Below are 13,371 nucleotides of genomic sequence, written 5' to 3'. Positions count from 1 at the left end.
GTGCTTCACTGAATCTGGGACCTTCAGGCCCAGTGATTATGAGAGGTGGATATAGGAATTGAGGAAGATGTTAAAACAGCATTCCACTGCTACCTTTCCTTGGTCACCCATATTTCTTCTAAGGAGAATCTAAAGAAATCAGTCTTGAAAATATTCAATAAGCCGGGCGCCAGTGGTTCACACCTGTAATCCTACCTACTCAGGAGGCTGAGATGAGGATCGCAGTTCAAAGCCAGCCCAGGCAGGAAAGTCCGTAAGACTCTTATCTCCAATAAACCACTAGAAAACCGGAAGTAGCGCTGTGGCTCAAGCACTAGAGCGCTTGCCTTGAGCTGAAGAGTTCAGGGACAGCGCCCAAGCCTAGAGTTCAAGCCCCACGACCGACCAAAAAGAAAATATTCGATAATTCTGAATGTTCTTATCCCTTTGGACATCTGAATTAATGAAGTCTGATATGGAAAAATATAGCACCAGAGAAGAAGGGAGTCAGCTGTTGTCTTTGGTTACAAGAATCAGAACAAAAACAAACAGGCTGAGATTTCTCAGGGGAAAAAAATTACCTACAACAAGTTGAAGGGGAAGAATGTAATTTTCATCTACCACTCACTTGTTACCCACAAGTGAGGCCTGACTATGTGTTGTACATTATGCTGAGGCTGGTGATGAAGAATGAATCAGATGCTCTGTCACAGTGATATATGCAATGCCACACTAGAACAAGGGCCATGATCATATTTAGGAGCAGATGAGCGGAATTCAGCTCTGAACCCAGGGCATGTACAGATGAATAATACTCCCTTTGAGACCTGCCCTTTCCAGCAGAGTAGCAGTATATATGTTGCAGACATTAAACCAGGTTAATCATGGGCTCTGTTTCTAGTCCTTCAAAATCCCTAGAATGAAGATCGTGGAATCTACTATTCAGATGATGTAAAAATGGCCAACAGTTTAAGCAGCCCATTACAGGGAGCCTCAGGTTTACAATCCAAATGATGAGTGGGGATTTAACAGTCTAAAAATCCCCAGTGGAAACATTCCCACAAAATTTCTTCTGTACTACCGTCCTACACAGAAACTCACATGACTGCTTGCCCAAGAGTTACTTATTACCTTTTAGTTACTTACTACTTATTACTTATTAAGAGTTACTTATTATCTTGTTTCTCTGTTCTGAAACCTGATGCCAGATATGATTCTTTTTTTAAAAAAATAATTTTAAAATGTCAAGGTGATCTACAGAGTGATTACAGTTACATAGATAAGGTAGTAAGTGCATTTCTTGTGGAACATTATTACGCCCTCCCTTGTTTTTCTCCCACTTTCCTTCCTCCAACCCCTTCCCCAAGTGGTAAAGTTCATTTCCAACCTATTTTCTTGTGAGTATCACTGTTGAGTTGGTTCACACTTTGTCTTTTGTCTTACTATTTTGTTTTCCTCCTTCCCATCTGTAATTCGGATATAATTTAGATGAACATATTATCAGTACACAGGATACCAATATCAAATACAGGAAATAAACCATAAGAAAAAGAAAAAGAATGAAAGAAAAAAGAAATAGTTTCACATAGTACATTAAAAACAACAACAACAAAAATCCTCTTGTTTCCATACCTTGGAGTTCATTTCCCCTTAGCATCATCTTATATGGTCATATATACGTAGCTATTGAGCTATTGTGATCCTGTTCTAGGACTCTCCTAGACATATACCAATTATTACAAATGAGGGAAACCATGGAGTCTATGTTTCTTTGGATCTGGCTTACTTCACTTAATATGATTTTTCCAAGTCTTTCCATTTCTTCATGCATGGAGTGATGTCATTCTTTTCTGATGGAAGCTGGAAAGCAGTATGGAGGTTCCTCAAAAGACTAAACATATGACCCAGCACTCCCACTTCTGGGCATTTACCCAAATGACCACAAACCATTCCACTCTGAAGCCATCAGCACAACCACGTTCATTGCAGGAGTATTGACCATAGCTAAGATATGGAAACAACCCAGATGCCTCTGAGTAGATGAATGGATCAAGAAAATGTGGTATATATGCACAATGGAATTCTATGCCTCCATCAGATGTGATTCTTAATATTCTTCTGAAAAAGAGGGTCTCCCAGAAAGTCTCATACCAATAGCTAACCAACTAAGAAGGTACCTGACTTCCTGTGTAAAATATATTTGCAAAATGATGTGTTCAAAGTGTCAATAAAGGAAGGTCCTGAGTCCATTTTCTGAAGAAAAATTTCATCATCATTCTGCTGCTGATTTGCTCAAAAGTCTTAAAGTTATTAGTGTTCCTGAGGACAAAGATGCTCATTTAGAACATCTGTTTTAAAATGGGATGTGGCATCCTAAGTCATCTCATGAAATATCTGGAGATAGTTGGTGGAGACAAGTGTGAGGACTTACCTTGAGAGACTTTTAGAAGGCAAATGAGAGGATGGGAGAAGATGTGAGGGCTGGCCAAGGTCAGAAATGTAATTGGTAACCTTGAAAGAATAAAGCCCACTGGTACATTGATCCATTCAACCCTTGAACTCATTAGCAAGGCCCTGCTGGCAGCTGTATCTACAGCCACAAATGCGAACACAACACTCGTGGAGGGCAAGACCCAGTGATTTCATTGAAGATGCAGGGCAGACTTGGCCCTGTGAACTTTGTTCTTACTACAGCCATCTAATTATTTTGTGAGTTCTTATAATTCTCTGAGAAAAAAAAAACTGGCCTCAAAAGTACAGTATCCAACAATTTTTCAGGTTATAACATTTTTATGAACTGCAAGAAACTAATAGTGCTTTAAAGAAACTACAAAAAGGCAACGTCAGCAGTTCCCATATAAACTCTGGTTTCCCAAGATATATGTATTCTAAGGAAATTTGCTTGAGGGTGAAACGTGGCACACATCTGACCCCCTGACGGTCCACACCTCATTTCATAGGTGCTTACAAATTTCATAGGTGCTTACATTTTCTACCTTTGCCATCTTGAAATTTAGAAATTAAAAAAAAAATTGCAGGTAGTTTCTGGGCTTCATGTCAGTGAACACAATTCTCAAAGAATTACAGAATTCAGGAATTCCAAAAGCTCTGTTTAAGAAATTCACATAATATTGCATATAAAAGAGAAAGGGAAAGAAAAGCAGGTGCCAGACGATATTGGTGTCCCCTGTATAGCACCAATCTTAGACCTACTCCACCTTTGTTTCCTGCCCTAAATCTCTCTTCTGCCTGATTTCCTACACCTGCCCCATGACTGTGTGTTAAAAACCAGGCAAGCATATGTGAGCCATAGGAAGTGGGGCCTGTTTCCAGATTACTGAAAGAAATTCTGAGGATCTCCTTTCACTTTCTTTCTTACAAATAATTACAGCTACAGGAGACAGAGACAGGATGACCACTGTTCAATATCAGCCTCAGGCAGTTAGCAAAAGACATTATCTGGAAAAACTAAAAGCAAAATGAATTGGGGCCACGGTTCAAGTGGTAAACTGCTTTACTAACAAGGTTAAGACTCTAAATTCAATCCCTAGTACAGGGTTGGGGGTTGAGAGGAAAAGGAAAAGGAAAAGAGGGAGGTGGAGAGAAAGAAGAAGGTCAGAGAAGGAAAGGAAGGAAGGAAAGAGGGAGGGTGAGAGGAGAGAGACAGACAAAAGAAGGAGAGCTAGGTAGTGGTCGGTTGTACCTGTAATTTTAGTTACTTGGGAAGCTGAGATCTGAGCATCAAACAGGAAAGTCCGTGAGACTCTGACCTACAATTAACCAAAAATGCCCCAGGTCCTGAGTTCAAGCCCCAGGACAAGCACAAAACAAACAAACAAAAAATGATGGAAGAAAGGAAGGGAGAGAGGGTGAGAGGAACAGAGGGAGGGAGGGAAGCCACGTCAAGCACTGAAATCCGAAAATCGGGATCCTCAAAAAGTACTCTGGAAGTGCCTTCTTACACAAACACCTGATCATTTCTGAAAAGGGCTATTCTGTAACAATGCCAAAACAAAGAGAGAAGGTCGTGAATATTCTGTAAACTGGTTGAAAGTAAAGCTGACCATAATGGGAAGGTGGGGGCAGAGGGAGTGCTTGAAATGAATGTGACTAAACTCAGTCTTCATCATCCTGAGGAAGAGTAATACCTTTCAGATTGTAACGAAGCCAGACATCAACTGTCCCCAACCCAATATTGACATTGAATGGCCTAATTCAATGGTTCAGTGGCCCCACACTGAGGAAAATGATTATCTGTGGGTCCCTCTTAAGTATTTTGTGGCAATTAAAGCCCCCCCCAGGACTTCTACTTCCGAATACTTCAAGAACCAAACAGCAAGCCTAGCTACTCCTCTCCTCCTTTGTTTCTAAATTGCCATTCGAAAATTCCTAAAACTATACAGCCCATATTCAGCAAAGCTGCTTTGAAGAAGGCAGGGACATGGATATATTCTGGAGTCCAGATGTTATTACTTAGATCAAATGAGATTGCATATGAACAGTCTTTAAATTATTTACCTATCTGTTGTCTACTAATATGTAATGAATATGCTAAGTATCTTATATGTGTTGCCATCTGTTACTTCATTCCTTCAGGCATCTCATAGTATACTAAAAGGCATTCTAAATTCTAGGGACTCAGTGGTGAGCATATTTTAATACTTACAGTAGACCTAGATGGCTCCTACCACACCAAAAGGTTAAGGTTCTTATGTAGAATTCACACTGACAGTTGTTGTCAGAGACCATATCACAAGCACCAAAGGAATAGTAGTAGTACCTAATCAGTAAGATTTCCCACCATGCCTTACATGGTGCTGTGTTATGAATCTTAGAGCTAGACTTATAATGCTCATACAAGCTTAAACTAACAGTTTTAGTTCAAAATTTTATATATTAATACAGACCTTCTGGATACCAAAATTCTCAATTTTCAGCCTTTGCCAAAGAGACCGAGGGTTTCTCCTATTCCTTCCAGTAATTTTTTCAGGATGTCTGCTTTGACTCTAAGGTCTTTGATCCATTTGGAGTTGATTCTGGTGCAGGGTGATATATAAGGGTCTAATTTTAATTTTCTACATGTGAATATTTTCTTAATAGAGTCCCAGAAACACAACAAATCAAAGAAAGGTTGGACAAATGAGATTGCATGAAGCTACAGAGCTTCTGAATGGCAAAGGACATAGCTAGCAAGATCAATAGAAAGCCCATGGATTGGGAGATCTTCACTAGCCATACAACAGACAAGGGTCTCATATCTAAAATATACTTGGAACTCAAAAATTTAAATCCCCCAGCAACAAATCCTCAAAGAAAAAAACTGTCAGATTAATAAGTGTGCTAAAGACTTGAAGAGAGACTTCTCTAAAGAGAAAGTAAGAATGGCCAACAGACACATGAAGAAATGCACAACCTCTCTAGCCATAAAAGAAATGCAAATCAAAACAACATTGAGATTCCAACTCACCCCAGTCAGAATGGCTATAATCAAGAACTAATAATAACAGATGCTAGAGGGGATGTGGCCAGAAGGGAACCCTACTGCATTGTTGGTCCAGTGTAAACTTATTCAACCACTTCAGAAAGCAGTATGGAGGTTCCTCAAAAGACTCCACATAGAGCTCCCCTATGACCCAACAATCCCACTTTTGGGCATTTACCAAAATGATCACAAACAAGGCCATACTAAGGTTAGCAGCACAGCTATGTTTATTGCAGCATTATTTACATAGCTAAGATATGGAACCAACCCAGAGGCCCCTTAGTATATGAATGGATCAATAAAATGTGGTATACATACACACACACACACACACACAATGGAATTCTATGCCTCCATCAGAAAGAATGACATTGTCCCATTTCCCATTTGTTAGGAAATGGGAAGACTTGGAAAAAATTATATTAAGTGAAGTAAGCCAGGCCCAAAGAAATAAAGGTCCCATGATTTCCCTTATTTGCAATAACTAGTACATGTGTAGGACAAGCAGAAAAGGCCAAAAGCTATGTACATAAGACCATATAAGATGATGTTAAGTGAAATGAACCCCAAGATAGGGACACAAATATCTTTTTTCTTTCTTGCTATTGTCTCTATCGTGTTTGTAATGTACTATGAGACTTTTTTGGTTGTTTTGTATGTTCCTCCCCCACAGTATGACCCCTATTTTCACTATATTTGATGTTGGTGTCCTGAATCTTGTTTCTAATTTGTGGAGCGGAAGGGAAAAAAGCAAAATGCCTAAATAAGGATACAGGTTAGCCCACTGTGACAATGAGATGAACAAAACACTATGTTGAAAACGAACTTTACAACTTTGGCAGGGAGGGGAGGAAGGGAGGGTAGTTGTGGAAGTGAAGAAAGAAGGGATGGTAGGGAAAATAGAGAAAGAGACAACAATGCTCAATAGGAAATGTACTCATTACCTTACTCATGTAGCTGTAACACCTCTGTACAACATTTTTACAATAAAAAAATGTACAAAAAGAAAAGAAAAAGGTTAAGAATCCAAAAAAAACATCTCAATGTTTGGAGCTGTCTCACTAGATTAGATAAGCTACACCTCTACTTCTGCAAATATGAAGTATTTTTCAGGAACTTTACATATGAAATTCTGTGAAGGTGAGACATAATTAACGGAATAGGTCACCTGCATAATGCATAATGATATCACCTTAATTTGTTCTGAAGAATCCTAAGATTCCCCTGGGAGTGAGGGGAAAACCAATAAGTACTGATGAATTTTGGTCATTGCATAATGTGAGGATGAAAGACAGAAAGTGGCTCCATCATCTTCAAAATAAGATTTCAAGTAGTAGTTGGGTCAAAGGAGACTGGTGTGGTAAGTGAGAATAACTGTCCTCACACTCGTCTTAGAGGCCAGGGATTGCGTCAACTGCTGAGCAGGTGATAATTCACATAAGAGATACACAATTACCTTTGTTAGGACATCACTTCAATTTGTTATGTCTGCTCATTACTCATTTTATTTCAGTTAATAAATTTCACCTAATTGAAGTCACATGAGTCCCAGATTGAAATAACGATAATCAAAGATAATTGTTAGAGTCTAATGACTGTTCTTTTTCTATAATAACTCTGGAGGGCCATCTAGCATGTATGTGCTTGTGACTATTGCTGTCTGTAATGGGCTGACCTTCTTACCTCATTATGTGAAGGAGATAATTTCATGTTCAATTAAAGGTCTGTTTCATGCACCTGACTGAAAATTTACTACACTGTGCCTAAATGTGTATTAATTTTTTTTCCTCTCACTGGGAGTCTGCTTTCCCCAGAGCATACCCAAGTACTAGTGGCCTTTCTACCCTTTGCTCTTCAATGTCTCTAATGTCCCCTTTGTTTCTCTATGTCAGAATCAAACTGCCAGATGAGAACATTAGACAGTGGGATTGGAACCTTCCCACTCCCAGACTCTGCAAATCGCTCAACAGGAAGATACACGTGCCAGCCAGAGTCCTCCGAGGACAGCGAGCCCCTCCTGTCTCTCCAGCCAACCTCATCTCATGTCAGAGCCCAAACCCTTGAACGAGAAGTGCCTTCCTCCACAGTCAGCCAGCACTCTGCAGAGATCACCATCGTTCATTCCACATCGGACCCCATCATGACTGCCAGAGGAATTCGACCTCCTCAAAGTCGTCTTCCCAAACCAGCCTCCTCAGGTAAAATGCCAGTCACTTCCAAATGAGATTTTTGGGACCAGTGTTAAACATTTGCTGACAACAGTGAAAACTTTGCAGCACAAGAAAAGTCAGTCAATGACCTCAGCCTTATGGAAATATAGACTTATAAAAATCCCTGAACATCCTCTACCAAAAAGTAACAGAGTGTGTGAGGTGTGATCCACTTCATAGTATTATGTTAAGAACTACACATACATGAAAGTAAACAAGCATGCAAACACCAACACATGACTGTAAATGTTATTTTTTGTGTGCCAGTACTGAGCCTTGAAACCAGGGCCTACACACTGTCTTTTAACTTTTTAACTCAAGGCTGATGCTTTAATCATTTGAGCCAAGTGATTAAAAACCAGCATTTTGCTGGTTAATTAGAGATAAGAGTCTCATGATCTTCCTTCCTGGGATGGCTTTGAATTGAGGTCCTCAGATATCAGCCTTCTGAATAACTATAATTACAGGAATGAGCCACCAACACCCAACTAAAATGATTTTTTTAATCTGAAAATATTTACTGCAGGCTTGGATGACACTAAATGATCTTTTAATTTATATAAATATTTTCAGTTACTTTTATGATATATATGTATATCAAATAAAACTCTGAATTGTACATTTTTATTTTAATTATGTGAGTAGAAAAGAGCCACAAATGGAGATTATACAATAGATGTCCCAAAAGAAGACTTTTAATTTAACATGTTTGAATGAATAAATGGACTGGAATATTCTCGTGGCTGAGTCTTTCCTTCCTATGGTAATGCAAACTCTCATGAATGTTTCCTTACAAACTTCTGCTCATTCCAAGCCAAGGTTACACTTCTAAAGGTGACAATGCATATTATTTTTGAAATAAATGCATTGTTAATTAATGGCAAACCCTCCAGAGATTCAGGGATGAAATTTTAGTTATAGATTATGTGCTCTATGCCTGGATAGCCACATGTGTGACCTCAATTCAGCAGTGGGTTGCTGAGCAGACTCCATGATTAAATACTGTCATTATAACAAATTGAACAGAAACCACAAGCCTTGAATTCTTTCATAAGAAGGAAATAGGAAGGAGATCATTCTGATCTTGCTGCTAATATTCACTGTGCCACATTTCTGAGGGTTGTGTCTTAATTAAATTGTCATGGAGAGTTGTTAAAACAAAACAGTATGTATGGAAAAGAGTTAACACATGACAGACAGGACATGTTTGAGTTTCTCATCCTGAAGTTTCCTGTCCTCCATGTGACATCTGTGGTCCAAAGACAGAGCTGGCTTTCAAATGCCTTTCTTTTCTTGGTAGTTATTTGCTATTCATATGAAAATTAGGATAGGGAACACTAGTTGAAACGTCCCATTTAGTATGTGCAAAGGAATTGGTTTTTCTCTTATCCCTATAGTGAACATGAGAGTATCTGCACACATCTTCCCGTGCTGATGTGAACACAATTACTTTGCTTCTACACAAATGTAAACTATGGAGAGATTGTCACAGCATGGCCTGTTGATAATCACGGAGGCTGGACAATGCTAACAGTGGTTCTCCTTGCTCACATGGGAAAGGAATACATTTCACAAGTTAATCTGCTGTTACAGGCAATGGAGGGAGTTGTTTTTTTTTTTAAATCACTCTGTCAATTATATACTTGCTACTCAAAAACCATGGTCCATGGGCCAGCGTTGTAGGCTTCACCTGGGAGCTGGTGAAACATAATTGGAGAAGCTCAGAACCCACCCCACACCTACCAAATCAGCAGTTGCAATGTAACAGTAGCCCAACCAGTGTGTGAGCATACTAACCTGTTAAAGCTTGAAAGAGCTGTTAAGAGTCTCTAGAAAAGTTTCCAAGGTCTGTGATTCAAAATGACCTTAATAGGTCATTATAATAAGAAAATAAGGGTCCCTGTTCAACCATGCTTGGGAAAGGCTGTAAATTCTGATCCCTTTTTTGGAATTTATGACAAGGCCCATTACCACAGTGAAGGCTCTGAGAAGGTCTCCCAAATCTGTTATTTTATGAATAACTTTCTTTGAGAAACATTGTTTATGATTTCCAAATGATTTGCCTACCAAACCCTTGTAGCTTGACATATCCCAACCATTTGGAAAAACACTGGGTCCCAGAACACTTTGGCTTAGGAAGATATCTTTCACAGATGTATATTTATAAGTAGATTTATAAGCATTGTGGGTAGTATGGATTTTTGTGTGGGGGGGTAAGAATGGAAAACCCAATGTTCATTGTACATTTCTGTTATTTTGGAATGTTTCCCTCTTTCCTCTAAGCTTTCAGAACTTGTTGAAAGCTGATTTGTGATTCATTTCTTCATATAGGAAAAACCTATTTCCAAAAGGAGAGCGAGGTGGCGTCCAGCCCTCAGACTTGCTCATCATTCAAATATGCAGAAGAGCTGAGGGCCAACGAGCCCTCTCCAGACTGGGAGAGGGAAGATGCTTCCACTGAGACCCAGGTGAGAGGGGGAGGGGCACTGTGGGAATGGAGCATCCACTTGTTGTTGGTCCTGACTGTGAAAAGCAAACTCTCTAAACCTTTCAGTAATTGATTTAATTTTTTATTGAATTTCCCATTTGTTTATTAAATGCAAGACAAGATCCAAGGCTCAACCTTTCCTATGAATGGAGAACACCTAGATTCTTGAGACACCTTTATTCTATATAGAATGCAACGTGTTTCTTATCTGCTCCCAATTGGCTGGTTTATGAATGCTCTCTAATTCAGGATTGTAGAACAATCATTCATTCTTCCAAACCATAGGGGTACCATTAGATTATTTTTTTTCTTTTTTCATTATCTCTGTGGTTACTTTCGTTCACTCTCTTCCATGACACAGAGGAAGTAGGTTTAATGCTTCTCCTTTTAGTGATAAATACACTTGAGAACTGGAGTGGTAAAAGGACTGGCTAGGATTAATTAGAAGCAAGTTTCTCCAGTGCTTTCATTTTTGTTGTAGACTATTCATGCACCTTGAAATGGCAGGCTCAGGCTTTCTGATAGGTGAGTGGTTTTCCAGAGGCCCTCATGGCTCAGGGCCTCTTTTGTCCCTTGAAGCTTGCTTGCCAGCCCTTCCTGTTTCCCCTTCCAGCTGGTTGTGGATACATCACAGCCTCTTCACTGGTTCTCAACTTATTCTGGAGCTGGCCCACTGTAGTCTCTGGTGGTAGTTAGCAGTGTGAAGAGTGGAGGAAGGACATGTAGATTCATTAGTTGAGCTTCCTGTCCCGTCCCTGACCTGTCCTGTTGTTGCCTTCACTCTCTCAACTGTCTTCAAGAGTCACCACTTTTATCTTTACAAGAGTTTCTGTCTAGCTGTGATGAGGAACTACAAACATTCGTCCATATCTGAGGTCCCCCACACCCAGTATGGCTGACTGAGCTTTCTCTTTATCTTGAGCACCTCAATATGGAAATGAGAATGTAGGGAAGGGGGATATTCTCAGCCCACAGCCTCCATTTAAAGCAGAGAATGCAAGTTCCTGAGGTATGTAGGACTTTGTACAAGGTCAAGGGTAGTGGGAAAACTCAGACTAGAACTGAACTCTCTGAGTTTTCTTTCTGACTCTTAAAATGGCTGCCTCTATAGGAAGTGTCTCTGAGAGGCAAATGGGTAAGCTGTCATAGTGTATCATGCCTAAATATAGACATTTAGGGCTCCTCTGGATCAAGCAGTACCCAAACTCGAGTTGATAGAATCACTGGTCTAACTATACATCCTATTGTCTCTACCTGTGCCCAGAATCTGACTTAGTGTATACAGAATATGTGGAGTGGGAGCTAAACACTTCTAATACATTCCCAGTTAGAGCTGATGCTGTTTCAGCATAACAAAGCTTGGAAAAGCTTGGGGGACTAGAAAATTGAGAACATCATGAAAAGCACTCCGAGTCAGAGTTAGTTAGGGGAAAATAGTTTGGAAACGCCAGTTGGTGACAGTGACAAAGGGATTTAAGTCATCCCACAAATGTAAAAATAAAATTATTGAGCACTGGACCTGAGTCCTGTACCTGTCCTCTCTACATGAAATGGATGGACATATCAACAATACACTCACCCTTCTCTGAGGTTCCCTTTCTCCTCATCATTCAGTAGAAATCTGCCCTGACTGATAAGAGTCTGATTTGCAACTTAAAAACTGCTTCACTTACTTGCAGGTAGAGAATGTTGGAATCAACAATTAGCTTTAAATTATATTAGCTTTAAAGTACCCAGCCCATTGCCTAGTTCAGTTAGTGGTTGTTGCATAGAAAGATGAAGGAATATTAGTGTTCCTAGAGTCTTTTTCTTTTATCAAGGTGATGTACAGAGGGTTATAGTTACATAAGTAAGGTAATAAGTATTCTAAATACAGTGATGCCAGAGTTCCCTGGGTATCTGGTCAGTAGACATGTCATCTGTCACAGACAGATTATGGCTAGATACCTGGAATCTTCAATACTGAGCACTGTACCTTGAGACTGTAACACACTATTTAGCATAAACACATTGAATATAGAGACGAATAAACAAGTGAAGGAAGGAATAAACAAAAGGAATGAATGCTTGGAATTTTAACACTAGCTGAAGAAGTTTAAATCCTGAAATATGTTTAGGTAATCAGCAATCAAATGACATCATCTCACATAAACCATGGGTACCTGTCCCAAGCATCTGCACTTGAACCAACCAGAACAGGTGTTCTAATGGAAACAGTGCTATAAACATGAAACTATGATCCCGAATTCTTAACTCAACCAACAGGTGATACAGTCTAGGTCAGTATTCTCCATATTCCTGTATTTCCAAAAGGAAAAACTGGACAATAATCAACCACCTCAGAAATTGCTAAACGTGGCGTCATTGTCACACTACTGACATCCAGGGGAGCTGGACTATGTGCATTCATGAGACTGAGTCCTTCCTCCTATGAACTCCCCATAGACTGGGGAGTGGGGTTATATACAGATACTACTTCCTTTATCAGAGTAGATCTTCCTTTTGTTGCCTGTGAAAAAGTTGTGAATCAGATAAGTACTGATTCTCGTGTTCCCAAGGTTCATGTTTTTCATATTCTCTAGCACTCAAACACCAATGATGGGAGCAGGTAACTAAGCTAGTAGGCCTGGAATATCAGCTCCCAATAGATACTTGAATATAAAATAGACCCTACAAAGAGGCATGCAAAAGACAAGAGTGGGTGACTATGGAGACTCGCCTGTACCTGGGACTATGGCAGAGTGTCTTCCAGGGTGTCATTAAGGCTTCGTTGTTGCAGTCAGCCTTGGTTTCTGCAGCCCTGGTAATTAAATAGCTGTGTAGAAGGCACAATAACCAGCAAAGCAGTTGCTCCTGGGTGGAGGGTGGGCTGGGCAATGAGGATAAAATCATGCACACTGAGAAAGCCAAATGTGAACTGCCTTGCATCCTCACCTCAGGTTTACCTCATGGTGCTTTCTAGGAATGGTCTTAGCAGTCTCGTATTACTCATTTAGGACGAGGTGCACAGAGTATGTATATACTCTGCTGGTGGTAGCAGTAAAGTGATAGTAACCTGGACTATGAAAATAATAGTTTTGGAGTTACAAAGGAAAAGTTAGTGAAAGCAGGGAAGAGTGCCACCCCCAGGAATCATGACCAGCATGGACATATGGGTTTCTCTCTCTGAAAGATGTTGACTAAGCCTTACCTATGCAAAAGCCCTTGCTACC

General features: G+C 39.9%; 1 protein-coding gene across 3 annotated transcripts in view; it reads left to right on the top strand.

Moving 5' to 3' along the window:
- The window catches only part of Nckap5 (NCK-associated protein 5), an 824,710-nt gene that overhangs the window by 749,979 nt on the left and 61,360 nt on the right, over positions 1–13,371 (top strand). For 2 of the 3 annotated variants that reach the window (XM_013030809.1, XM_013030808.1), the window contains 3 exons: positions 7,354–7,659; positions 10,003–10,139; positions 13,156–13,260. In XM_013030809.1, coding sequence (XP_012886263.1) covers positions 7,354–7,659; positions 10,003–10,139; positions 13,156–13,260 — 548 coding nt within the window. Of the gene's footprint in view, positions 1–7,353; positions 7,660–10,002; positions 10,140–13,155; positions 13,261–13,371 lie in introns of those variants that run through there. The other variant, XM_013030807.1, reaches the window with a different exon arrangement.

This window comes from Dipodomys ordii, unplaced genomic scaffold (assembly GCF_000151885.1).
Source record: "Dipodomys ordii isolate 6190 unplaced genomic scaffold, Dord_2.0 Scaffold133, whole genome shotgun sequence".
Lineage (NCBI taxonomy): Eukaryota > Metazoa > Chordata > Mammalia > Rodentia > Heteromyidae > Dipodomys > Dipodomys ordii.
Note: the sequence above shows the minus strand (reverse complement) of the source record. Positions and strands in the feature narration are given on the sequence as shown.